The following is a 25948-nucleotide window of genomic DNA, read 5'->3' as shown; positions in this document are numbered from 1 at the left end:
GGTTTCTACTATCGTATGAGCTGCTCGGGAGTCACTAGTCATCCCCGGCATCGGCGTCGGATAGCCCTGGAGATAGCAGCAGCAGTAGCGACATGTCGTAATTCCCCGGGTGGGATACATAGCCGGTCTGTAGGCACCTCTGCGACTTTTCGCAGGTCATGCTGTGCGACTACGCGTAGTGGTGGGGGGCTCGCGAACACGTTGCAGCCGCGCGCGCGAGATTCTGCTTCACATTGGCCCCCCTCCCCTCCCTCCCCCCCCACGGAGCCGCATCAGGATTCGCGGACGTGTCGGCCTGCGCTCGTCCTGGCTCCGTGGTGATAGCAGACGCAGTTCCGACCCAATCAACGCGCCCGTGTGCATGCTCGAACGATTTTGACACTGGCGGGCCACTCGGCGTCCTCCGGTGTTCGGGCACAGATGGGGTTGTGCTCCAGTTCAAGAACGAAACGCCCGACACTAGTCGGCCTAGACTTAGTACTTGAGCTTGAGCTTGAGCACTAGCCTCGAGGAGCACAGGGTCTCGGAGCGCAGATGGCCGTCGACTCTCAGGCGGAACAAGCCACGGTGTGGGTGGTCGTGCGACAGAGCCCCATTCTGCACGCCAATATTCGTCCACAGAGCAGCCACTCCGTGGTCCTAGTGCGGGCCACAGCGGTCACCGGTCGCGTCGTCGGCGGACGGAGGAGCGTCGCGGGACCCTCGTCGTCCGAGCGTGCACATGCATGGTGCGTACATGCCGACACCCTCCGCCGCCACATGGACCAGGGTGTCACGGACACCCCGCACTGCGACCACTGGAACCCACAGCGAGTATAACGAACGTTAGCGCATCTTGCCGCGAAGTCTCGCGAAGGACAGTCGCCCGCACCGCTGCGCGTGCACGTGTCGCCGCCGTCTGCAGCGTGACGCGACGGACGCGGAGGAGACGGGAGGGGTTTACGAGGAGGACGAGAGAAACGGCGCCCGATCGGGCAGAAACGCGCACCGAGTACGTATACCCCCAGGGCAGGGCACAAACTGCCAAGGCACTGCGCACCGCGAGCAACGTTAACGTGAACAGAGACATCCAAGCGGCCCCCGGTTACGTACCGCGAGGACGCGCATACGCAAGTGGCGGACCTGCAGGCAGGCGCGCTTGCCGCGTGGACGTGCCCGACAGAGTCGTCTACGCTGTTCGATGCTCAGACCACGGCGCCGCGGGGTTGCCGCTGATGCTAACGCCGATACTGAGACCTGCTGTCGCACTCAGACCATCTCTGGCACGGGTAATATTAGCGTTGGTGGTCACCAGACACTAGAGGGAACTGGACAGGGCGTCCCGGGAGACTGGGCTTTCATTTCGGGCTTCTAGCTTGCTGCCACATGGTCTGTGAGTTAGTCCACAGGGTTAGCGTAATCGTCAGTGGCACGAAGCAGCGAGTGTCCAGAAGAATGCCGCTGTCGCGCGTCCTGGTAAGATTTGTCCGACGGGATATGACCGGATGAGCATGGGTCGGACATTTGCAAGGCGTAGGCGGTAACACCTATAGTCCAGGGGACTTCTGTTCGGGAGCGGGCGCCGCGTCGATACGTGGGCACTGTGCCGGCATACTCTCCCAGCAGTTCGCGGCTCGCCAGACTGAAACGTTGTTGTGAGGGGGCCATGGCGTCTAGGAAGATCCACAGCGCCGTACGCGAGAGTCTCCAAGAGGGCTGAGTCGTGGGACGAACCTCGTGGAGCGAAGAGGCTAGATTGTCGATGCTCAGACTCACTGCAGATCGTCGGAGTGATGGAGTTGGCATGACAGGGTGGTTTCCTGATGTGAAGATACTGTTACATTGCAGTACTGTAGTCACCCTGCCAAGGGCCTCATAGAACATTGAATACGCATGTGGAGCCGTCGGAAAGACCACAGGAGACGCCAAAAGGTATCGGAAGATGCGCGCTGGAGTGATTGGGCGTCTGAGCCGCACTAATTACGCCCTTGGCGTGCTTGGTTCGAAGGACCGAAAGGTTTACTGCGTACGAGTAGGACGTTCGACATCGGATCATAACCCGAGTTGTTCGCGAATGGACTGTTTGACTATCCGTTCATATTCCTGGAAACGTATAATTGGTTACCACATTAGTCCAAGGCGCACCCCCAGATGCAGGAGTTCTTACAGCCCGGTTGTCGCGGTAGAGTTTGCAACAATCGATGTTCGCGCCGCTTTCCAAGTTTGGCTCTGAAGACCCGTGTTGCACAATGGTGTGCCGGATGCAGGCAAATCATAGACCCCAGGTGACAGTAAAATGATCTCTCAGCAGAATTCAGGGACGGATTGAAAAGTTATGGGCGCACCTGCAAGCATCGATATCACACTCAGAATGACTTTCTCTACACTCTGGACAGGACTCCAGCGCTCGGAGGCCTGCTCGTACATGGTAGGATCGTCTCCGGGCGTGTGCAAGATGGATATGCAAACTGTGCCATCTGGGTAAACTGCGAAGGCGGGACGTACGGTGAGAATGCCGTCTCAAGGAGAAAGGGCCAGAAGGCGCCGGAAAGCGGAGCGCGTGAGGTTTAACGATCGAGACAACTTGGGTTTTGGGATTGAGGACATCCCGGGTGGTGCGAGATGCCGATTGGCCAAAGTCACATCAGTCAGAAGCAGGGATGGTGGTGCGTCCATATCCCTGATGGAAGTATCGGTACCTCCCATGACTTACTGTTTGGATGGAACAACGGAGGGTCGAACTTCATCTTGAATGGAGATAGGGGATAATCGGAGGGCTGGCAGATGCAATAGGCAGTGTGTGGCGGTCAAATCAACGTCAACACGATTGCCGTCACAGGGACATGACACCGAAGGATGTGGGTAGGGATAGAACGCGAGCATGGTGCCGGATATCAGCAGTGTCTGGCGCGGGGTACATACGAAGTACGTACAAATGTCAAAATAGCAGGGAAAACGCCGCCTTCAAAAGGGGTGTCTTTTGGGCCCACTATCAGGGCCTCCCAGGTGAAGAAGTCAGACTCGGAGATGGGACCTTCCGGCGGGGTTGGTCAGTGGTGCGCTGATAGTCAGCGCTGTATTGAGTTTTGAAGCTTGGGAAGAGGGGACCATACCGGCAGTGAACATGCCATCCGGTGCACCTTCGGAGAGTGAAATTTGGGTGCCGTACGTGAGCAATTGTTGGAGATGGTTCCCGCTATGGCGGATGAGATACTTCGCCGCACAAACCTTGCGAGGTGAGTTGTTTGTACTCGGTCATAAGACGCCGCAGAGCGGTTGCGCTTCCACCCCGTGAGTTCATAATGAATCGGGCTTTGTGCAAGAGATTGAAGACGACAGCAGTAGACCGTAAAAGCAGCGAGAGCGGAGGAGAGCAAAGCGAGATGGGCGTTGCACAAGACGAGAAGGTTCCCGTCGGAGTCGCCGAGCGAAGCCGGACTGTGGCTACGGCCTGGTCCGGTCACTTACTCGTGGCCGGCCCGTAGATGCCGATGGCCGTCGGTGATGTGACGCCCGCCCATTCAAGATAAGCTGGCAAACACAGCCCGCGGCTGGACACATACACAACATGTACACTCCATGACCAGGGCACGCCTCTATCCAGGAGACTCCACGTCTGATCCCAATACACTCAATATGCGCTCATGAACATGTGGTATGCTCGACCGTGAACTTCCGAAGATACCCTGACACTCGGGCGGCCGAATTTGGCTGATTGCTCAAGGGACCCGGCTTGCGCCCGGACGTCAGACTGACACACATGCTGCGGCAGAAGAAATATTGGACCATTCTCGTCGGGCGTACCAACGATCATGGCACGGGCGGACCCTGACAGGCTCCGCCCAGCAGTGCTGCGATCTCAACTTCTATCCAAGGCTTCTTCCCCGCACATGCCCCGCTCTCAGGCTGCGGACCCCTCGAGGCATGCTCTTGATCTATTCTCAATGCCAGGGCTGTCTGTCGCCCGCCATCAGCGTCGACCTCGAGAGCGCTGGTGCATAACGTACGTACCTGCTTCCAGATGTCCATCGGCACTTCTTGCTGTCGAAGGTTCCTCGACGTCTTCTGTCTCTCATCGCTTGGCCTATGACGCAACTGACAGAGGGGGGACAGAAAACATTCGTGACGTTATCGATCATCCAGCCGGCAGACAGTGCGTAGGAGCGATCGTCTCAGTCAGCTGTAATGTCGGAGCGCTAACAAGTGAGAAATTTCAAGGGAGCAATAGTCATACAGCACTGTGGCAGAGAATACAGATGTGCAATACTACCTTGACACGACGTGTGGAACGGGGATAAGTTAACGGGGGAGCTTCTCCTGCTTCTATTTTTCCCATCATGCGTCATCCAGCACTAACCGCGGGACAACGTTCATCGCCATGAGCTAGAAGTACGTTGCGGGGCGTGTCGTTATGTTTCAGGGAGGGCCAGTGCGGGAAGATGAATAGCAGCAACGATGCAAACGGTCAGCCACCTTCGTTCGATCGCATGCCAAGCTGACACCACGCACCTCCTGGAAGAGCAGCTTTGCAGCATATGGAATCGTCAATTGCGCCATCTTCTTCGATGACTTGCAGTACGGGCACCACCCATTGTACCCAAGCAAGCCGCACTCCTCACACGCGTCCACCTGGAACTGGTCAGACGATATCATGAGCCGTTCCAGGAGCAGCTGCGTCGCGCCGTAGCCGATAAGACAATCGCGCTCCATCTCCCCAAGTCGGAGACCACCTTCACGCGATCGACCTTCTGTCGGCTGTCTTGTCAGCGTTGCGCGCGGGCCCCTGTGACAGGTTCGTCAATTGCAAGGTTCGGTGTCAATCGAGGCTAAGCCGCGCTATGCAGCCGCATCCAGGACGCACCTCGCCCTAGCATGCATCTTATCCATGACCATGTGTTCTATATCAAATAGTCATCAGTGCACCCGTCAACCTCGCCCGCAGTCCAGGTGCACTCACTCAGTTTCTGCGGATATTGGTGGGAGGTTAGCATGGGGAGACATAAACGACTAAGAGACACAAACTTGATAATAAATGGGTCCAAAGTAAACGTAAGCTTCTAGGGGCTCGCCGGTGATGCCGCTAGTGAGCATGTCCTTTCCAGCATAGCTGAATCCGTTCTCCACTAAAATGCGCGACATATCTTCGACCTGTGCATGATATACGCCCGTTAGTACTTCCCAGCGATCGGATGCAAGCTCAAAATAGATACCTTGGAGCCACCGAACGCGGTACCGTACTGCAACTTGCCTGCCAACACACCAGCCTAGTTGGCCCGAGTATAGTATGTTAGCAACAATGCAGTGGGACGATGGAGTCGCCTGAGAATTGCACCGAGTGCACGGGACATACCTTGCCAGCCAGAAGCTCAATCATCTTCCCTACCGTCATGCGGGACGGAAAACCGTGCGGGTTCATGATTGTGTCTAAGTGTGTGGAAGGAAGGAGAAAGTCAATCAATCACCGCCACCGTGCGTTTAACGGAAGTAATGTGGCCATGGGTATTGGGCGCAGGGCGAAAGGTCACGCACCAGGAACGATGCCTTGGTCGTTGAACGGCATGTCCTCCTGGTTGACAATCAGGCCACATACGCCCTTCTGCCCGTGCCTCGACGAAAACTTGTCGCCAAGCTCTGGCCGTCGCGTTTGCCGTATCAGCACCTTGATGAGCGTCTGATCGTTCTCGGTGTCAGTGACCATGACCTTATCAATCTGACCCGCAACAGGTGACTTGTAAGTCATGGGCGTGTTCTTATACGGGACCGTCGCTGCCTGACCGGTGAACGAGTTGTCGTTGGCATTTGTTGGTGTCTGCTTGTTGATATACACGTCCCCAGGATCGACACGCTCGCCAACGCCTGCGAGACCGTCCGTCTGGACGATGTCGTACTTTTTCTGCACCTGGCCGTTCTCGTCCAAGGGCGCATCGGCGAGGCGGTCGAACCTGCGCATGTAGGTTCAGCAGGCAAGCGGGATACAGCAAGCTAGACTCTACGCACGTTCCGTTGGGGTACTTGCGGATAAGGGTGGCGTTCTTGCGTAAGACTTGACATCGACCGTAGCCACGGTCGAGGCTAGCCTACACAGGGACGCGCACAATTAGCACAGGGACACGCGCCGGAACCTGAAGACTTAGGACGGACCTTATTCAAGATGAGCGCATCCTCGATATCATATCCGGAGTAACTCATGACCGCCACGGTAGCGTTCTGCCCGGCCGGCAAGCGGTCGTAGCCAATGAGCTCAATGGTCTTGGTCTTCACCATCGGCTGCTGTGGATAGACTGACAGATATAGCAGTGTGTCGATGCGGTTGAGTTGATTGTAGCCGATGGCGCCAATGGCTTGCTTGCCCATAGCGCATTGGTACGTGTTTCGGGGTGACTGATTGTGGTGTGGGTACGGAATCAGTCCGGCGACGGCTCCGAGCAACGTGAAGGGTTCGATCTCCAAGTGTGTCGTCCCAGGAACGATGTCTTTTTCGTATAGCGCGATGTAAGAGTCGTTCTCCTCGTTGACGTCCAGGTATTCCACGAGACCCTTCCGAAGGAAGTCGTCGAATGTCAGCTGGCCTTGCTTGAGTTGCTGAGCAGAAATACCGTGAGAACAACATAAAACTAATGTCTAAGGAGGGCGTACGGCGATATGCTCAGACGTGACCTTCGGCCTCCCATTCTCTACTATGATCATGGGTCGACATATACGGCCACCGTCGCTCGCAATGAGTACGGTCCGATGGTGATGGTTGATGTACACGCTGACGAATTCGCTGAATCTTCCTGCTCGCCGTAGTCTTCGGAAATTACTGACGAAGCGCGCGGGATACCGTGTTAGGCCGATGATGCTGCCGTTCACATTGACTACAAATGTGTGTGGGCCATAGATTTCTGCGCCGGTCGCTAAACTGATGTCTGCGATAGGGCGGGTGCGTTAGGAAGAGACAGCGGGACGCCGATGTCGCCGAGGAAAAACATACCTTCAACGCCCAGCATGAACGCTATCCTGATGATCGGCTCCTCCTCCACGTCCGTGGTGATGTGCGTCATCAACGCGAGGTTCTTGACCAGCCCACATGCCTCTCCTTCTGGCGTGTCGCTCGGACATAACATGCCCCATTGGCTGGGTTGCAGCGCTCGGGGGCCACTGACCTTGCGTGTCTTCTCAAACTGGGAAGATATCCGGGTCATCATCCCGAGAGCCGAGATGAACGACAGCCTGCTGAGGACGTGTGTCACGCCCGCCCGGTCCATCTTGAACCGTTTGAGAGACCAGTTCCCCGTGGATATCGCGCGCACAAAGCCCGCAGTGATGTGATCCCCTTGAAACTGCATCGTGTTGAACGCATCAAATTCGCTCGTCCGTGACGGCTTCTTCAAGACTTTGTCGATCGCAGCCTTCAAGTTGGCATTGAACGTCTTAAAGAGGTCCTCGAAGAGAAGCGCTAGAAGCTGCCCCGCCCTATGGGGAACGACAGATCGGTATCAGTGTGTAGTCAGGGACGAGGTGATCGAAGAACCACCGAGCCGCACAGTTCGAGCCGTTTGTTTCCGACGTAATCTCGGTCATCCACCATCTTTTCGTCGTCCATGGCCATTAGGACGCGACGGGTCATCGTCGCCACAAAGACGGCCTTAGGGCGGAAGTCGAGACCATGGACTGGCACATGAGCAAGGACGATCGTTGCGAGCGCCTCCAGTGCCTCCTCCCACGAGGGACGCCTCGGACCCACTACCCTCCGGTTGACCTTCACCCGAGAGCCTATCCACTCGAGAGCCTGGTGACGAGTGAAAACTCCAAGTTTCGCCGCTTCCTCGAGATTTGGCGAGAAGGCAGACTTGTACGCCTCGTGGTTCCCTGCGGTGAGGAGTAAAATTTCTTTGTCCGACTGGATGCCTAGGGCCTTGAGAGCGATAGCAATCGGAACGTCCTCGTGAATAGAGTTGTGGCGGAGGTAGATCTTGCCCTTCTTTGTGGCAACGTAAGTTTTTGACTTCAGACCACCATGCGTTGATCTAAATGAGGTCTGTTAATTATGCAGAAAAAAGCATCGAAGGAAACAAATTAGGATGACAAGGGAAGCTAGCGAAAGGAGATGCGCAACGTCTGACAGTAATTGAGAGATTCCACTTGTTTGGAAATGTTCAATGCCGTATGCATATCGGTAAAAGAGGCCTTGCAACCAGAGTGGTGCCTATTGCCGGCGATGGCAGGGACGTCACGATGGGTCATCAGCAGCAAGAACGGCGCACTTGCGATGCCGTTTTTCGGCGTTTCAATAGTCACGTAAAGCTGGACACAAGCGGAGTTGTGCTGGAAGACCATGCTTTGAACAACGGACGACGTGCGCGGAATGAAGGTTTCTGATACGTCGAGCTAAAGACCGAGAGACATGCCGAGAGGCACCAGGGCTGTGGACGGGGCTGTAGGCATGAAACTGCCGGCGAATCGAGAGCATTCCAAACGTGGCCCAAACCCAATTCCCCATACTCGCATAGTGTAAGAAGGAAGTGACTCACGATGTACATGAAGCCTGTACAACCCCCTTCGTTGGGTCAATCTCGACGATAATACGGTTTTTGCTCAGTTGCTCTTGAACGAGGATGACCTTCTCCGTTCCTTTGACGATGAAGTATCCTCCGGGATCCAGCGGACACTCCGTCATGCGAGCAAGCTGTGCTTCATTGCGGCCTGTGAGCACGCACTTGTTGCTTCGGAGCATGATAGGCAGTCGACCAATGTTCACGTTCGCTCGACGAACCACAGTCTTTCCTCTCGTGTATTGGATGGTCACTAAGATTGGTGCGCTGTATGTAGTATCGCGGAGTCGGCATTCATGAGGGGTGACGCTCTTGTCAATCGCGTCCGCGTCCGTCCTGTCGGGGAAGCCGACCACGATGTCCGTGTACTTCAGCCAGAAGCGGGGATCGACGTCCGACGTGACCTTGTTATTCGCCTTCAATATGTTCTTGATGTCCACATCGACAAAGTAGTTGAAGGAGTCGATATGTTGCTTTACTAGTCCTTTGACCTTGAGGAAGGCCGGAAGCAAAAGCCATTTGTCCTGGGTGAAACGTCGCGTTCGATAGCAGTGCAAAACAACAACAGACTTACTGACACACCTCTACACTTTTGATTGGGTCCGTGAGCCCAAGGCCTCTCCAGTGCGTTTGCGCAACCCTCCCCCAATCTTCTTCCTCCCCATATACAGCCATCGAAATAGCTCCGCGCTTCGTCCGAGATGCAGCGCTTCGAGATTACCCGTATCCCTACACGTAGGACTCACTATTCTCCAGGCGGCGACACAGGAGAGGGACAACTATGCCGACAAAGATGTGCGAAATCCTCAGGTGATGAATGCGGGACGGCGGAGGAGGCCCACAATAATTGTGGACATATTGTAGCCCCTAACCATACTATCGGGTTAGGGCTCTCCCGTCCTCGGGCCGCCCGGCCCCTGAGGCCCACAGGCCTTACTTACTCAACGCTTTCGATCTGTTCAACTCCCCACAAGACACAAGTTAACGCTAACGTGGGACGATTTGGGCTTGACTCAAGATTCCCGTAGGTGTAATATCTATAGTTCAGATAATCGCTAAACTTGGACTGTTCATACGCGCGCACTGAAGCAAAGTCAATTACTCATCACAATGGCCCACCAACTCTTGCGAACCTTGGAATCAGTTCCAGCCAACTCCGTTCTTCCTCCAGAGATCACAGACAAGGTCATAGACTACCTCCACGATCAGCCACGCGCCCTCTCCAGCTGCAGCCTGGTCTGCTCAGACTGGCTTCCGAGATCCCGACTCCACCGCTTTCGCGACGTTAGGTTCACGGATACCTCTGCCGTCGCTTGGTTTTGCGTCCTCCTTCCTGGAGCACCGGTGATTGGGGGCTACATCAGGACGTTGCAATTCGGCCCGGATTGTCGCGAGCATCGCGCAGTGCGGGGAGGACCGGACGACGGCGTTGCGCTGTGCTACTCGTACTGCTACCCAAAGATCCGTATCGTGCTCGCTGCAGCGAGGGAGCTCCGGGAGCTTCGGGTCGATGGGCTCCCCTTGACGTTCTTCTCTGGGGCGAGCAAGGGCGTGAGATTGGTGCATCTAACGTATGTCCATGTTGGTGTCATTGAAGACCTGACTTCCTGGATATGTTCCCTCACTGGTCTACGTTCGTTGTCTTTGGCGTTCCTGATCGAACGAGGAGGCACTCAGGGCAGGGATCCAGCTGATTCCCAGGAAGGAATTCTCACTCCACCTCCTCGTCTCGACGACGTACGGCTTTCGTTTCCGGCGGGCGAGACGTGGCCTTCTTCATTCAGCCAATGGCTGGTGTCTTTGGGTGTCTCAGGCGAGCTGCACGCAGTCCGGATATACTCGGTGACAGTGAGCGGGCCGATGGGGATTGTCAACGGGTCTGTCAAACAACTGTTACGGCAATTGGGCCCCTCTCTGGAGGTCTTGGAGCTTGGTCTCAATCCACAGGAACAAGGTCGGTGCCTCAAACATTGACGCTCTCAAACGACAACCTCACCCACTTTCACGACATCGGTAGACATGGAGGACTTAATGCAATGCACATTTGCCCACTGCATCAACCTACGCCAACTCCGTTTCGCTGAGCTCATGGTCGTCTCCCCCAGGTTGATATACAAATCACATGGGATGCACTTGGTGTCGAGAATGCTGGAGAAAGTGCAGACACCCAGCATCACCTCCTTGAACTTCGTCTTGGAGTGTTACGAGAGCGGCCGCCTGCTTGAAGCGTACGACTGGCTGGAGAGCGTTTTGGCCGCACTCTCTCGGGACGAATTTCGGAACGTCAGCCGCGTCGTTTTCGAGCTCTATACCTGGTTTTGGGGAGGAGAAAATATCTACGCCCATCAGTGGGAGGCTGTATGCGCTGCAGCCGAGCGACTTGCTGTCATTTGGGACGTGCATCGACGGCCTGGACTGGTGTTCGAGGTCAGACTCCACGATCCCGAAGTCGCGGATTCCTCTGCCCTGGAGATGATCGCTGTGAGTCGCGGGTTCGCTCAGCTCGATATAAACGGCTTATGAAGCGTGCTATTTGCTTAAAGGTATCTGGAGATGGAGACGAAGTCATCCAGCTATCCAAAAGTGCGACCCTCGGCCGACGAAACTGAGGTGTTCTACATGTGCGTTCCGTCATGCGCTTGCCGCACCCCAAGTCGTGGTCAGTTTTGCCTGCGACTAAAACGAGGTAGCGAGGGATTTTGCAGGATAGAACGGTCCAACTTCCTCACAAACACCCGCGCTAGGATATGCGTCCTTCCTTGAATCAGTTCGAACGCGAGCCATAACGCGGGGCCGCCATAATAGACTCGTCAGCTCGTTGCCTTATCTCAATGCATCTCCAATTTTCGGTACTGTCCGAAGATGGATGCCATCAATGTGTGTAACGGGCTATTCAACCTGCTGCGATTTCAGCGGAGGGGTGGGTGTTTGTGAAAGCGGGTTGGTCCGAGACGTCCGAGACTGTAGGTTTCAGAATATCTGTTGCAGTATGAGGTAGTAGCATGTCAAGAGTGCCACAAGACAACATGAGAGCCCTACTGAAGGGAAAGAGAGGTGAAGGTGGCGGGGCGCTCTACGATCGAATACCTTCCTCCCTCCTCCCTCCTCGCTCAGAGCTCGGGGATGATACTCGACGCCCTAGTCCAGGCGCATAGTGCACCCGCTCTCGGCGCGGACCGGAGATGCACCTGGTGGGGAGCCCACGAAGTCGCAGGGGTCGCCAGAGAAGCATCTGGGACTCTGACCCTTGGTATTGAGGCGAGCGCAAGTGGTCTCTCAGGTCAAGCCTGGTAAAGTCGGGCGGGGCTAAGGTGGTCTTTCAGAAAGTGCACTTGAGAGCGTGCCACAGTGGCAATCGGCGCTCAGATAGAGCATGGAGTCCAGCAAACTGGGCCATGGGGATCGCCACAAGCAGATCATTCTTTCTCGACTCCGTCCTGCTCTTCTGCCTCTTCCTCATCCTCGTCAAATTCTTCGCCCTCCTCTTCCAAGGCTGCTTCAGCCTCCGCTTGCGCTTGCGCTGCAGATGCAGCATGAGCGATCGCCTGCTCGAGCAACCTGGTTTGTTCTTCTGAGAGCCATGAGAGGGAAAGCGGGGGTGGAGTAGACTCCGTTACGCCCGCTGCGGAAGGCGTAGGCTCCGTGTGCGGAACATCTACCTCCATGGGCGTGTCTTCCGCGGGAGGCACGACGGAAGGAGAGTTCGGCTGGCCAACAGTGTCCGCGGGGACGGCCGACTGTTGTGCGCGGGCAATGATGCTCGCCAGCGTCGACTGGCTCACATGCGGAGGCGGCATCGGGGCAGGTGCAGCGGGAGTTCCCAGACCCTTTGCGACTTCCGCCTGTAGCAGCCCATGTATACCCAATACCATATGCTGCGCCTGATAGATGATCGCAGGGTCTACCTCACCCTCCTCTGGGCCCATATGTTCGGCCATGGTGCTCCCCGCCGAGGACGCGGCAATGCCATTCCACAACTTCGCCCGTCGGCTAATCTCCTCCTCACCCTCCATCTTATCCACTTCGACCTCCTCGATCTCCGCGTACGCGCATGCAGCATCGACCGTGGAGTCGGCCTCACCAGAACGACTCTTCCCTCCTGTGGCCGATGCGCGGCCTCGAGCGTCCTTGTGACGCTTGATCGCGTCGCGCCGCGAGAAGATCTTATTGCAGCCTGCGCAACGCCAAGCCTTCTTCTCGTGGAGGAGCGCGTGTCGCTTGAGGTCGTGGTTGCGCACGAAGGACGCCGGGCATTGCATGCAGCGGTATGGTCGGTGCTCGAGGGTGTGTAGGCGTTGGTGAGCGCGGAGGGAGTAGAGGCGGTGGAAGGTCTTGGGACAACCAGGTACAAGGCAAGGATAGACGGCCGTGCCGATATCGGGAGGCGGAGGAGGCAGAGGAGGAGCAGATCCCGGGGGTCCGTGCCATGGAGGTGGGGCGTTGCCTATGTGAATACCGCTGAGGACGCCGAGCATCTGTACGAGCCCCGCAAGCTCTTGCAGCGCCTGCATGCGCCCGTCTCCGGCGCGGGGGGCAGAGGTGACTGCGAAAAGGAAGAGCTGGTGGAGCTGTAGCTGAATAGACGAGATGACTGAGGAATTGATAGATTGTCCTTGGGCGGTATCAGAACGGTTCGTGAGCGAGTGGGTAACGACGCGGATAGCCTCCGCGATTTGGCTCAACAGGTCAGGTTGGTCGATAGGAACGGTGACCGTGATGCGTTTCTGAGGGTGTTCCGGAAAGCGGCCGCCTTCGTCTTCCTGGTCGCGTTTGCGCTTGCCCTTGTCCAGCTGTATTGATGGCGCATCGGAGTTACGGAGGGACCCAAAGAGAGCATCGGACTTGGCAAGGGCCAGAACAATTTCTGTGAGAGCGCGAGCAAGGGGCTTGGAAATGGTAGATGAAGATACGCAACGATTGAATACGTCCATCAAGTTGCCGCCCGCAGGACCAGTGAGATGTGTCGCAGACATGGTAGAACCAAGGATGGGATGTTTTGATGCGAATGCAAGGATGCCTTTGATAGTAAGTAGCGCAGCATCTTGCTTCTTCCTGAAGGATGTAGGTATTTCCGGAGATGCTACAGGCTCTTGTGGAGAAGCTGCCGATGCTCCAGTAGTTGCAGCTGCCGCTTCTGCTTGTGCCTTGGCAATGTCTGCGAGAAGTTGGTCTCCTAACCTGCGTGCCATAGCTTCGGCCTCCGCGTCAAGATCCCCAGCCTCCTCGTATTCCTCTCCCTCCGCATCCTCGTAGCCCTCCTCGTCGTATTCCTCGTCCTCGGGCACAGGAAATTCAAAGTCAGGTAAATTGATAGAGGACGCCATTGAGCAGAGGGATGATTAAGCAGACGACAGAACTGTCAGGACTCAGGTACTCCTTGCGAAAATCAGGGACAAATATCAGATCTAGCGGATGTTTACTCGTGTTAGGATTCAAAGCCATTGCCCCCATCAAACCATCCCGATTTGGATGCTCCATTAGTGCCCCGCTCGTCATTCACAGGGTCGATCTGTGACCACGACGGCCGCCTAACGGGCACGGACCTCCCCGCATCCCCTTCAGCCATGGCGAATCAGACAACACCCTCCCTCAATCTGCAGCCTTCGTCGTCCGTCGTTGACACGAGTGGCACAGTCACGCCGGTTTCCCAGACCTCCATTCCATTGCCGCCTTCTGTTGCCCCTTCGATACCCGACGCTGCTTCGCACAAGTCGAAAGATACCCAGAGTCTGTCTAACACGATAGCTGCTGTTCCCACTTCTCTCAGTAAAGGTGTTCAACCAAGACCGGACGACCCGTCACTCGCATTCAACAAGTTCATCCTCTACGAGAACCGCTTACGTTTCTTCATAGTCGCGTCAAACACTTCCGACTCTCGTCACCGCATGATCAAGATAGACAGGACGTTACAGGATGAGCTTTTCGTCCTCGAGGATGAGACCATCTATAGTGGTAAGCAGATGAGTGCGATGCTCAAGATGCTTGAAGACGGGAACAAGAGTTGTGGTGGCTTGGGTAAGGCGCGGGTGTTTTTCGGTGTTGCAGGTGCGCTCTGTGAATCTGTGTTCAGTACTGGGGTCAAGACGCAACACAGGCTTCATCAAGTTCACCGCGGGTTGGTACATGATCGTCATCTCGAAGCGATCCGTGGTCGCCCTAATCGGTGGTCATTATGTCTACCACTGCGAGAACACCGACATCATCCCAGTCACATTCCCTCACAAGGTAGACAAGGCCGCCGAGGAGCAACGCTTGATGAACGTCTTCAAGCAAGTGGACATGTCTAAGAACTTCTATTTCAGGTGGTTTGCTGCTTATTGTCCTCCTGTTGTAGTGATATGTAGCTAATATGTATCCATGACAAAACCCTCACAATAGTTATACCTATGACCTCACCTCGACCCTACAACACAATTTGACTCGCGAGGGACTCAGCCCTTCTCGTCGGTGGCTGATCAATGATCGATATGCTTGGAACCACCACCTTCTCACGTCTGCATTCGAGAACGGTAGCTCTCCATCTTCTAAGGCACACTGGCTTGTCCCCCTGATTCACGGTCATGTCGATCAAGCGAGTGAGTGTACTGGGCTCTATCCTTGACTTGAAACGTCTGACGCTCCCTAGAACTGACGGTGCTTGGTCGCGTTGTCTTCATCACCCTGATTGCGCGGAGATCCCGACATCATGCGGGGGCGCGGTATCTCAAACGTGGCGTGAACGACGAGGTAAGGTCCGCTATTGTCCCAGGTATCTAAAATCTCAATGTATGCAGGGCAACGTCGCGAACGAGGTCGAGACCGAGCAAATCGTCTCCGAGACGCTCACTACGCCGTTTTACTACCCTGCTCCGAAGGCCTCGCCGGACGGAAGGCAAGGACGGCGACCTAGTCCAAATTTTACTAGCTATGTGCAGGTACGAGGCGTCTTCAAATGCGCCGTATCCCGCCACTTACGGATTTGTGGAAGTTTCGAGGCAGCATACCAATTTTCTGGACTCAAGAAGTTACTGGCGTTGCACCCAAGCCTCCCATCGAGAGTACGTCGCGACAGAACATGGCTCAAATTCCTTAACTCACAGACATCATACCCAGTCCCTGTCATGGATCCATTCTACACTTCAGCCGCCCGGCACTTCGATGACCTATTCAAGCGATACGGCACCCCGGTTATGATTTTGAACCTGATCAAGAAGAAGGAGCCTCAGCCCCGCGAGTCGAAGCTGCTGGAAGAGTACACTCAATGCGTGCGGTACCTCAACCAATTCCTGCCGCAGGAGAAGAGGATGGTGTACCGTCCCTGGGATATGGCACGCGCGTACAAAGAGTGAGTCGTGTAGCAGCGCTGACATCCGTGGCCCAGCATGCTCAATTGCACCCAGGAAGAAGCAGGATGTCATCGGCATTCTGGAAGATATCGCGGAGGAGTCCATCCAGATGACGGGATTCTTCCATACTGGAGCGGAGCCTTTTTCGCATTATCTCCAGAATGAGTATGAGTGAGCATTTTGTTCCATGTATGGGGAGTACTCATAAGGCTGACGCTTAGTGCAGTGGCGAAGAGTACACTTGGCGCACGACGATGTCTGTGCAGAACGGGATTTGTCGAACGAACTGCGTGGACTGTCTCGATCGAACAAATGCGGCTCAGTTCGTGTTCGGTAAGCGTGCGCTGGGACACCAGCTGTATGCCCTTGGTGTTGTAGACACACCCAATCTTGCTTTCGACTCTGATGCGGTGAACATGCTCACCGAGATGTATCATGACCACGGAGACAGTACGTCCAGTTCATGTCGTTCCTCACGGATGTCTACTTACTACTATGCTCAGGTCTTGCACTCCAATATACAGGAAGTGCGCTTGTCAATCGGGTCGAGACGTACCGTCGTATGCCCCATTGGAACAGTCACTCCCGCGACATCATTGAGAACCTCCGTAGATTCTACGCGAACTCGCTCCTCGGTATGGCACCCTTCCGTATCATTCTCGTCCGACCTCTCACATCTACGCAGACAACGACAAACAAGCAGCCATCAACCTCTTCCTGGGGGTTCCCGCCGAAAAGACGAGCACGCGTGGACCTCCCCAGCGCGGCAACTATCAGAAGTGGTTCATAGACGAACACTTGGAAGCGGCGTATCCGCTCGAGGCGTGCCAGCTGGCGGTCGCACAGTTCGTCAATAGCCGCGCGGATTACTGGATCGAGTACTACCGGCCGCTGCTGTTCACATCGCTGGGGAAGCATTTTGCGTTCTCGATGAACAGTACTCTCAAGCTGCCCGGAAAGACGGCGAGGGACATTAATATGAGCCCTTTCTTACCCCACCATGCGCCTAGTCATCAGCATCCAAAGTGCGCTACGCCTTTTATTTCCTCAGACTTTCTGCTGACAGGTAAGATACAGGTTGATGGATGGCGTGCGACGATGGATGGGCCAGAACTCTTCCGGAGGATCACGCATATCTCGCATTGACCGCTCTCAAGACCCGAAGTCGAGATTGAAGAAGCCGAATGTCACGCCGGAAGATGTACCCGAGACACTTCCGGAGATTGTCCTGCGGCTGCTGGACCCTATTGTTAAGGAGGAGGAAGAGTATCAGGAGTACATCTTGCCCGCTCTCTTCGCCCTTGCCATCTAGTCTGACGGGCTGACTTGGTCGCGTAGGTACATCGAGCAGGGCCAGGAGCTCCTTGTGGCGTCGAGCGAAGAGGTGGACTACCGCAACCCTATATACATGAAGTACTGGGATGCGACGAAGCTCGGGCAGGGTCTGGCGGAGCCTTCAGAGCTGAATGAGAAGGACGAGAAGATCATCTCGGCGTACATGGATCGTGGGAGCGCGCAAGACTCGGAGGCGGGGTACACCGCAACGAATTACGAGAAGATCATCCAAGAGCTGACCATGGTAGATTAAACATCGGGTTTCGCGGATTACACTGTTGTATTCTTAGGTTCCGTACTCTAGTTGTCCATGTCTACGTACTAATGCTGGCCACATGTTGGTCGTGTCCTCTGTCTCCTATGGACCAGTCGGCGCCTGTAGGCTTCGCCAAGACTCAGATGTTCACGGTCCAATCCTTCTGACCCCCCTCCGTTTGCACGGCCGATGCAACACCGACTTTACACATTGCCTCTGCTCCGCGCCATGTCAGTCAGCAGGTCGGATCGTCCGAGGTTATGGTCCGAGGCCGCGGGAGAGCTCCGACTGTGATTGGCTGTCGGGGACGGCGCGGGTCGGAAGGGCAGACCGACGCAGGCGCTTAGAAAAGCGCAGAGGTCATTGCCAGACGTGCCTCCGTCAGTACCGTCACCACATCTCTCCTCCTACCTTCCGTCATGCTTCAGGTCCAGAAAGCTTCCTCTAGGGTATGTACTCGCGCTCCCCGTTCCGAGATGTGCATCGTCTCACTGGACTCTATAGGCTGCGGCTCGGCGGTTGCGTCAGTCAGCTAGCACCCAGGTCGGTCGCTGGCAGCAGCAGCGCGGGCTTGCCACCCCTTCGGAGCCTTACGATGCCATCATCATTGGTGGAGGTGCGCTGTATTCCCAATGTACTACGCTACGGCATAGCTAACATGTCACAGGCCCCGGTGGCTACGTCGCTGCAATCAAGGCGGCGCAACATGGTCTGCGGGTATGTTACCGTCTTCCTGTACTTGTCCAAGTGCGACGCGACTGCAGCCAGGAACACCGTCCTAGCAGTAGCTTCATGCTGGCTCCTGCCGGAGATGAGATCCTGAACTGTATCGCTGTGTTGTCGATAGACTACACCTTAATCTCTTGCATCCTCTGACGTCACGGACTTCGTAGACCGCATGCATAGAGAAGCGCGGCTCTCTCGGCGGAACTTGTCTCAACGTCGGGTGTATTCCTTCAAAAGCGATGCTTAACAACTCGCACATCTACCACCAAACGAAGCATGACATCCAGCGACGAGGAATCGACGTCTCCAATGTCTCCCTTAACCTCCCCGTCATGCTCAAGGCGAAGGAGGATGCCGTCACCGGCCTAACAAAGGGTATCGAGACGCTCTTCAAGCAGAACAAAGTGGACTACATCAAGGGCGCTGCGTCTTTCGTTTCCCCGACCAAGGTCTCCGTCAAGCTCAACGATGGTGGGGAGACTGAGGTCGAGGCGAAGAACATCATCATCGCGACCGGTTCTGAGGTCGCGCCCTTCCCTGGCGGCTCAATAACCATCGACGAGGAGCAGATCGTTTCATCCACGGGTGCGCTCGCCTTGAAGGAGGTCCCCGAGAAGTTGGTCGTCATTGGTGGCGGTATCATCGGCCTCGAGATGGGTAGCGTGTGGAGCCGTCTCGGCGCGCAGGTCACCGTGGTCGAGTTCTTGGGCGGCATTGGCGGTGCGGGTATTGACGAGGAAATTGCGTACGTTCTCATTGGTTCTTTCATCTCTTCGACGCGGTCATTGACAGGCAGTGCAGCAAGCAATTCCAGCGCTCGCTGACCAAGCAGGGCCTCAAGTTCTTGCTGAACACCAAGGTCATCTCCGCCGAGAAGAAGGACGGGAAGGTGTACATCAAGACTGAGAGCGCGAAGGGCGGCAAGGAGGAGACGCTCGACGCCGACGTCGTCCTCGTTGCCGTCGGCCGCCGCCCGTATACGGACGGCCTTAATCTCGAGGCCGCCGGTGTCGAGCTCGACAACAAGGGCCGTATCGTCATCGACGACCAGTTCAACACCTCCGTTAAGGGCATCAAGTGCATTGGTGACGTCACCTTCGGGCCCATGCTGGCTCACAAGGCCGAGGAGGAGGGCATTGCGGCCGTCGAGTACATCGCGAAGGGCCACGGGCATGTCAACTACCACGCGATCCCTTCGGTCGTATACACACATCCTGAGGTCGCGTGGGTCGGGAAGACGGAGCAGGAGCTCAAGGCGGCGGGCGTGAAGTACAAGGTCGGCAAGTTCCCCTTCGCGGCCAACTCCCGCGCGAAGACGAACCTCGATACCGAGGGCACCGTCAAGTTCCTTACGGAGGCTGAGACGGACCGCGTGCTCGGTGTGCACATCATTGGCCCTAACGCCGGTGAGATGATCGCGGAGGGCGTACTTGCAGTCGAGTATGGTGCGAGCGCGGAGGATATCGCGAGGACAACTCATGCTCACGTAAGTCTTCGCTTTATGCTCTGGCTGGAAAGGTGATACTAACGAATGCTGGACTGCACAGCCCACCCTCTCGGAGGCGTTCAAGGAGGCGGCGATGGCTGCCTATGACAAGCCCATCCACTTCTAGACCCCCATTGCACGTTCCCCATTGTTGTTTTTAGTTTAGGAGTTGCGAAAGCTGCTATACATATTCTAATTGCACCTTAGTCGCGTTCGTGGGACTTGATGTGTTGTGCGTTGTGATCGATGGCTGCGATTCAACATCAGAGGTGGAATAGTCAGCAAGCACTGGACAGCACCCAAGATTGATGCCTGGCAGCCGGCCACGCTGGCAAGGTGTGTTCTTGCTGCCGAAACACTGAACGAGGACGCTCATAATGTCCGACAGAATAGCGTTCGGCGCCTGTGAATGGACGCGGTCTTGTATGGGATACGCTTACGCAGCCAGAAAGCATCGCCAGCGGATCTGACACGGCCTCTGTGTGAAGTTGTTTCGGAGATAGGCACGAATTTGACTCCAGATCATTGAATGACCCGCTCGGGGTCAGCATTGCTATAGACGCTAGGCGCCTGAGCTCCTGGCTGCTAACCATGCAGATGCCCATCTGGCAGTCTTTGCAGATGCGCACCATGCGGACGATGTACGCTGCGCAGTCGCATCTCCGGAACAATTGTTTCGAACGTGGAGAGGTTCACGGGCATTGTAGCCGCAGCGGTTTAGGGCTTGGCATGGATGGGCGAGACACGAAGGCTGGGCAAGTGACCTTCGCACTGCGATACTTCTAGACGGCGTCGACCAAGTTGTGGTGAGGTATAAGAGGTCCTTTGAGCATCGGTATGTTCAGCATCGTTTCCGTTCCCTTCACTGATCGTTTCTATTCACTCTCGTTCGTACCGCTCGTACCACTTCAACCTTCATCGAATCGAAAGATGGTGCGCATGCTCAGCCTCGTTCTCGCTGCCCTTGTCAGCTACGGTCAGTATCAGCTGCCGCTTTACAGTTGAGCGACGTGAACGCTGATTTTATCCTAGGCTCTGCTTTCCCGGCCAAAGGCCCAGTCCCCGATGTTGTGACCACAATTACCATCACTGTCGGCGGCACGGTCACGACCGAGACGATTACTTCGGACCCGCCCACCCGGGCGATCGAGACGTCGGTGGTGCCCACGACCACCACGAGCGGCGGCGCCGTCACGACTATCATCTTTGGGTCGGGCAGCAGCGGCCTCGTGTCTACCGCTACTTTCGATCCTAGCAGCAGTTTCCTCACTGGCGGCATCAGCACGGTCACCTTCGATCCGAGCACTGCGTTCCCCTCGGGATCCGTGACCACCATCACTTTCGACCCCAGCACAGCGTTCCCGAGTGGTACCGTTACCACGGTTACCTTCGACCCGAGCGCGGCGTTCCCCAGTGGTACGGTCAGCTCGAGCTTCACCACCGTCACTGGTGGATCTGAGGCCTCCGGGTCGATCTCGTCCAGCTTCACTACCGTCACTGGCACGGCCGTGAGCTCGAGCTTCACTACCGTCACGGGAGTCGCGAGCAGCGCGTCTACTACCGCTGCACCGGGTACCACGACTGCTTGATCCGTTCACTGCTAGCTGGTTGACGAGGTTGCGTTCACAGTGAGTCCGCACAGTGGTTATTCGTCCTTTATTTAACCCACAATGATGTTGCATCGCACAGACTATCGGACTAGTTCATTGTTGCCGCTTATGTGCCTTGTTCTGAAGCACTTTGGCACAGGCTAGAGAAACGGGGGGTTATCTTCGGCGTCGTAGCATGTTGTTCAGGCGGACACTCGTAGTTTTATGCAATCAATGATATGGCTGTGGACCACAAGGGCGGGCCGTCTCGCATCGATCTACGGTTCGTAGAAGATTCCGGATCAGCACTTGGAAGCCGCTATCGAGCTTGAAGAATGTCAACCTATTCACATCTACATGTTCAGACGTTCGTGCAATTGCTACGGGTGTCATCGCCGGGGATAGTGAACATATCCCCCTCCCGTACGGCCACATATGTGGTCTATACATATCATACAGCGTGCAACGCGCTTGTTAGTGCTTGTTAGTGATTGTCGTGAACTATTTGCGCCCTGCCACCTTTTGTTCCTGCCAAGTACGACCTCTTATGTAATGTTATAGTACATGCTTCTTCATCGTGGCAGTACTGCGTAGCACCGGTCATTATGACACCAGTGGGATGCAAGTTGCGAACGAGGCAGGTAAGGAGCATCTTCTCACCAAGACTACTCATCATTGAAGAGAACAAGGAGAGGCCACGATAATAGACAACCATCGAACTAAACTAGAACTTAAGGAGGGAATTGACCGGCCGGTGCCGTATGATGAATATATATTATGGAAAGGTCAGTACTATGTGCTGACCCTGAGCCACAGTGCCTCCACTAATTCATATCCGCTTCAAACACTCTCAAGAAAGTCAAAGTCCCTGATCCTAGTGCGGTCAACAGATACGCCTACGATCTTAATCTTAATCCAATCAGATGTCTCATCCAGTCTCCCGAAGGAGCCTGTAAGACTTCTTAGAGTCTGCTCTCCATGACGACCATACTGCGCCTCCAGTTGAGGACGCCCTTGCCAAAGGCAGCCTCGAGCACCTCTTCCATCGTGCGCACGAACACGAACTGGATGTCCGCCCGCACCTCGAGCGGCACGTCGTGCTCGACGTCCTTGCGATTCGCCCATGGGAGGATGACTTTGTTTACTTGTGCACGGTGCGCCCCGAGGACCTTCTCCTTGATGCCACCAACTGGGCCGACGCGTCCGCGGAGGGTCACCTCGCCGGTCATGGCGACGTTGCTGGGCACACAGGCTCCCGTCAGGAGCGAGACGAAGGCGCAGGTCTGCGAAGATTAGAAGTGAGTGGACGAAGAACGTGGAACTAACATTCACGCATACCATGGCGATGCCGGCCGAAGGACCATCCTTCTTGACGGCGCCCGACGGCAAGTGGAGGTGAATGTCGATCGGGTCCGGGTGCTTAAGCGGGTCTTGCGATCGCAGCTTCGTGATGTACAAGTCGTAAGCATGACTCTTGACCCAGCTCAGCGCGAGCTCGCCGCTCTCTTTAATGACGTCTCCCAGGCTGCCGGTCAACTTCAAATTCCCGCTGCCCGGCACGGCCGACGTCTCGATGGGCAGCAGCCCGCCCTCGCCCATGCCGGTCACGACCAACCCATACACAAGTCCTCTCCTCTCCTCCCTATGCATCTCCTCCTCATCCCATCTCGCGATGCCGAGGATCTTCTCCAGCTCGTGCTCCTCCACGACCTTCCTGTACGTCCGCCCCTTCGTGTTCGCCCTCTCCGCCTCGCTCAGCTGCACCTCAATCGGCGGGAGCTGCGCGATGTCATGGATGCCCGCGCTATCCGAGTACTCCGCCCACTCGACGGCCTTATGGCGGACGACAGCGCCGATGGCGCGCTCAAGTGACCGCACACCAGCCTCACGCGTGTAGTGCGTCGCGATGTGTAGCAGCGCGGGCTGGGTGAGCGCGACGTGCTCGGGGGTGAGGCCATTGGCACGAAGTTGCTTGGGCAGGAGGAACTTGCGGGCAATGTGCATCTTCTCGTTGTAGGTGTAGCCTAGCAACTGGTGAGCAGACGCTGGTGGATAGATTGCATATGCATGTGTACCTGACAGCTGGACGATCTCGCAACGGTCGAGCAGCGGCGCGGAGATCGTGTCGAGCGAGTTTGATGTGCAGATGAAAAGCACTTGGCTCAGGTCAATAGGGACATTGATGTAATGATCCTATGCGAGTGCTCAGGTATGAACGCAGACTTCTGCAGATTGGAGCAAAGCTCAACTTACGTTAAACGAATGATTCTGTTCCGGGTCCAGGACCTCGAGCAACGCCGCCGCAGGATCGCCATGGAAGTTGCCCTGACCAATCTTGTCCACCTCGTCCCTTCACCAGCAGTCAGCGCTGCCACCCACGCGCCCGACATGATCAGCGGAGTCCGACTTACAAGAGGATGACAGGATCTGGCCGGCCGGCTTTCCTGAGCGCCTGGACAATAGACCCAGGGCCGCTCGCGACGTATGTCCGCCTGTGACCGCGGATTTCCGCCTCGTCTCGCACACCGCCCAGCGAGATGCGCTGGAACGGTCTATCGAGCGCTCGTGCGATCGACTGTCCGAGAGAGGTCTTCCCCGTCCCCGGCGGGCCGACGAACCTGACCCATGTATTCTACTCAGCGCGCTGCCGGGGAATCATGGAATGATTGGCTCACAGGAGGATGGGTCCTTTCACGGCCTTCGAGCTAAGACCCCTCCGCGGCGCCTCACCCGGGCCCGAGCCCGAGGGCTGGGGTGGTGCGTGCGCAGGAGCGTCCGGCTTCACCGACGCGTCCGTCACCTGAGCCTTTGCCTCTGCAGAATCACATTGCCCAAAGTTCAGCGCCTTCGATATTAGCGCCAATGCGCGCGAGGTCGCGTCACCTTCTGATCGGCGGGGAACTGCGGATGTCGCGTTCCCGCTATCGCCTCCGCCATTCGACGAGGATGTTCGGCTGGTGGATGTTAGGGCGGGCAGGTTGTGCTCGCGTTCGGCCTGAAGCTGCTTGAGGCGGACGACGGCGAGGTACTCGATAAGCCGCTTCTTGATCTTCTCGAGCCCGTAGTGGTCCTCATCGAGCTGCTTGCGGGCGTTGGTGAGGAAGGCACGGTCTTTGAGCTTGTCAGAGGACGTTATATTCGCATAGGCTGCAGATGAAGGCCAGGGGATCGAGGTCAGCCATTCGAGCTGTCAGGGAGGAAACAATCAGTATTTTGTCAGCAGCGAAGGGTAGCGAGACATCTCACGTAGTTTCGGATGACGCCATGCTCGACGCTGCCAGACGGTATGCGTTGAAGCCTCTTCCATTCCCTCACGGCCATCTTGCGCTCCTCACTATCCTTCGCCATAGCCTCGATCTTGTTCCGAATTTCGGCCATGTCTTCGGCCTCTGACTGCTCGTTGTCGTCCAGTTCAGAGCCGGACCGGGAACCGTTGGGGGCTTCAGAGCCTGTTCCGCCAGACGAAGAGCGGTTGAGGTTGTTGAGCTCGCGCTGGATGGCTGCGAGCTGCTGGCGGAGGAAGAATTCCTTCTGCTGCTTCGAGAGGGACTCGTCGATGGACTGCGCTATCTTCTTCGTGACTTCTGAAATGGAAGCCTGCTTCACGAAGAGCTCTGTCGCGCGTCGGAGGCGTTGGTCTGATCCGGCGGCAGACAAGTAGTCTGGAGTATGTGAATAGGCGAGTCAGCACATCGCGCCCGAGGAGTCAGCTATGTGTCTTCGCAACGTCAAGACTCTTCGGCAGAAGCGTGGGCCGCATGAGACCTGTCGTACGAGACGCCAGAGGAGGAGCATGAATGACAGCACTCAGATAGCATGCGTACACCTGCCGTTACCGCCCAGCAAACACTTCGACAGGCGGATAAGCGACGTCAAACAACCTCGACCCTCAATGCAACCCTGAAGCGTAGAGACAGAGTGACCTGGGCACTCTAGGAGATAACGGACTCGGCCACCCTAATGCCGCTCACACACTCGAGGAGGCACAGGATAGGCCCATAGAGCACACTCGGACTTGCTCGGGCATCGAGTGAAGGAACGGTAGACTCACCGAGCTTGTCCTCGTACTCTAGTTTGTTGATACTGGCAATAATGACGTCTGCCATCCATGGTGCACGATCATCGGAGACCTCCTCGATCATATGAGATATCTTGACGTACACGTCCCTCCGGGACTGCTGGGTCGCATCCTGGGCCAAGCTCTCGAGGAGCTTGGAGGCTGCTGCACGGAAGGGCATGATGATCTCCTGTGATGACGGGCCATCGGCCTTGGGGTACTCGGCCTTGAGCTCAATGAGCTCATTGGGACTGAACGGAGCTTGGGACTTGGTGTCCGGGAAGTGTATCCGTGAAAGGCCGTGAAGAGTAACATGGTACAGCCGCTTGGACGACTGAGAGATTGGCCTGACGATGCGCACAACGCGAGCTGCGGTGCCCCAGGAGTGAATGGTGGACGACGAAGTGCAAGGAACTGTGCCGACGACAGGTTGCACGTCGGAGCGTTGGACGAGCTCAATGAGTCGCGTGCCTGTGGCCTCGTCAAGCGGCAGCTGTATTCGTGCAGTGGGCAGGAGCACGACGGGATGTGGCAGAGTGAGGACGGGGATGAGAGTGGAGTGTGGCATGGTTGCGACGAGGGAGAGAGAGGAACAGAGGGCAAGCAGGTCGGGAAGGGTGCCCGACTGAGTTTCTTATCCGAGCGCGGAATGCGGGGGTGA

The 25948-nt window shown here is 56.2% G+C and overlaps 8 protein-coding genes across 8 annotated transcripts; 4 read left to right on the top strand and 4 right to left on the bottom strand.

The window, feature by feature from the left end:
- Positions 1–1780: 1780 nt before the first annotated feature.
- On the bottom strand, positions 1781–3338 carry DICSQDRAFT_155882 (ubiquitin-conjugating enzyme). Its single transcript, XM_007367013.1, has 7 exons — positions 3208–3338; positions 3093–3119; positions 2913–3013; positions 2693–2756; positions 2325–2465; positions 2147–2208; positions 1781–2082 (listed from the first exon to the last, which is right to left on the bottom strand). Exons 1-7 carry the CDS (start codon positions 3278–3280, stop codon positions 2032–2034), a joined length of 519 nt encoding a protein of 172 aa, XP_007367075.1. The 5' UTR covers positions 3281–3338; the 3' UTR covers positions 1781–2031.
- An 859-nt stretch (positions 3339–4197) lies between these two features.
- On the bottom strand, positions 4198–9290 carry DICSQDRAFT_155881 (beta and beta-prime subunits of DNA dependent RNA-polymerase). Its single transcript, XM_007367012.1, has 15 exons — positions 9096–9290; positions 8493–9037; positions 7506–7988; positions 6953–7434; positions 6616–6887; positions 6121–6561; positions 5977–6056; positions 5509–5921; positions 5330–5403; positions 5190–5243; positions 5002–5127; positions 4937–4943; positions 4841–4877; positions 4489–4762; positions 4198–4362 (listed from the first exon to the last, which is right to left on the bottom strand). The coding sequence occupies exons 1-15, from the start codon at positions 9186–9188 to the stop codon at positions 4315–4317; spliced, it is 3429 nt and encodes a 1142-aa protein (XP_007367074.1). The 5' UTR covers positions 9189–9290; the 3' UTR covers positions 4198–4314.
- A 333-nt stretch (positions 9291–9623) lies between these two features.
- Positions 9624–9884, top strand: DICSQDRAFT_63540 (uncharacterized protein; the record flags this gene model as incomplete). The annotated part of the gene is made up of 1 exon (XM_007367011.1): positions 9624–9884. A coding segment is annotated over one exon (261 nt), but the record flags the coding sequence as incomplete, so codon positions are not given.
- Positions 9885–11929: 2045 nt separating this feature from the next.
- Positions 11930–13702, bottom strand: DICSQDRAFT_63573 (uncharacterized protein; the record flags this gene model as incomplete). Its single annotated transcript, XM_007367010.1, has 2 exons — positions 11930–12121; positions 12173–13702. The coding sequence occupies 2 exons, from the start codon at positions 13700–13702 to the stop codon at positions 11930–11932; spliced, it is 1722 nt and encodes a 573-aa protein (XP_007367072.1).
- Positions 13703–14077: 375 nt separating this feature from the next.
- DICSQDRAFT_63603 (uncharacterized protein) lies at positions 14078–17150 on the top strand (the record flags this gene model as incomplete). Its single annotated transcript, XM_007367009.1, has 12 exons — positions 14078–14558; positions 14608–14815; positions 14892–15088; positions 15139–15239; positions 15287–15427; positions 15481–15550; positions 15606–15837; positions 15893–16009; positions 16065–16288; positions 16342–16473; positions 16524–16863; positions 16916–17150. 12 exons carry the CDS (start codon positions 14078–14080, stop codon positions 17148–17150), a joined length of 2478 nt encoding a protein of 825 aa, XP_007367071.1.
- Positions 17151–17820: 670 nt separating this feature from the next.
- DICSQDRAFT_137692 (dihydrolipoyl dehydrogenase) lies at positions 17821–19842 on the top strand. Its single transcript, XM_007367008.1, has 6 exons — positions 17821–17878; positions 17934–18045; positions 18097–18146; positions 18323–18900; positions 18957–19641; positions 19703–19842. The coding sequence occupies exons 1-6, from the start codon at positions 17849–17851 to the stop codon at positions 19766–19768; spliced, it is 1521 nt and encodes a 506-aa protein (XP_007367070.1). The 5' UTR covers positions 17821–17848; the 3' UTR covers positions 19769–19842.
- A 729-nt stretch (positions 19843–20571) lies between these two features.
- Positions 20572–21230, top strand: DICSQDRAFT_171343 (uncharacterized protein; the record flags this gene model as incomplete). The annotated part of the gene is made up of 2 exons (XM_007367007.1): positions 20572–20617; positions 20674–21230. 2 exons carry the CDS (start codon positions 20572–20574, stop codon positions 21228–21230), a joined length of 603 nt encoding a protein of 200 aa, XP_007367069.1.
- Positions 21231–21928: 698 nt separating this feature from the next.
- On the bottom strand, positions 21929–25881 carry DICSQDRAFT_155876 (ATP-dependent protease La). The gene is made up of 8 exons (XM_007367006.1): positions 25282–25881; positions 24477–24892; positions 23906–24417; positions 23642–23848; positions 23484–23580; positions 23306–23423; positions 22569–23254; positions 21929–22513 (listed from the first exon to the last, which is right to left on the bottom strand). The coding sequence occupies exons 1-8, from the start codon at positions 25853–25855 to the stop codon at positions 22193–22195; spliced, it is 2931 nt and encodes a 976-aa protein (XP_007367068.1). The 5' UTR covers positions 25856–25881; the 3' UTR covers positions 21929–22192.
- Between the last annotated feature and the right edge of the window lie 67 nt (positions 25882–25948).

The sequence above is a fragment of the Dichomitus squalens genome (assembly GCF_000275845.1).
Source record: "Dichomitus squalens LYAD-421 SS1 unplaced genomic scaffold DICSQscaffold_22, whole genome shotgun sequence".
Classification (NCBI taxonomy): domain Eukaryota; kingdom Fungi; phylum Basidiomycota; class Agaricomycetes; order Polyporales; family Polyporaceae; genus Dichomitus; species Dichomitus squalens.
The sequence above is the reverse complement of the archived record's forward strand: the minus strand, read 5'-3'. Positions and strand labels throughout refer to the sequence as shown.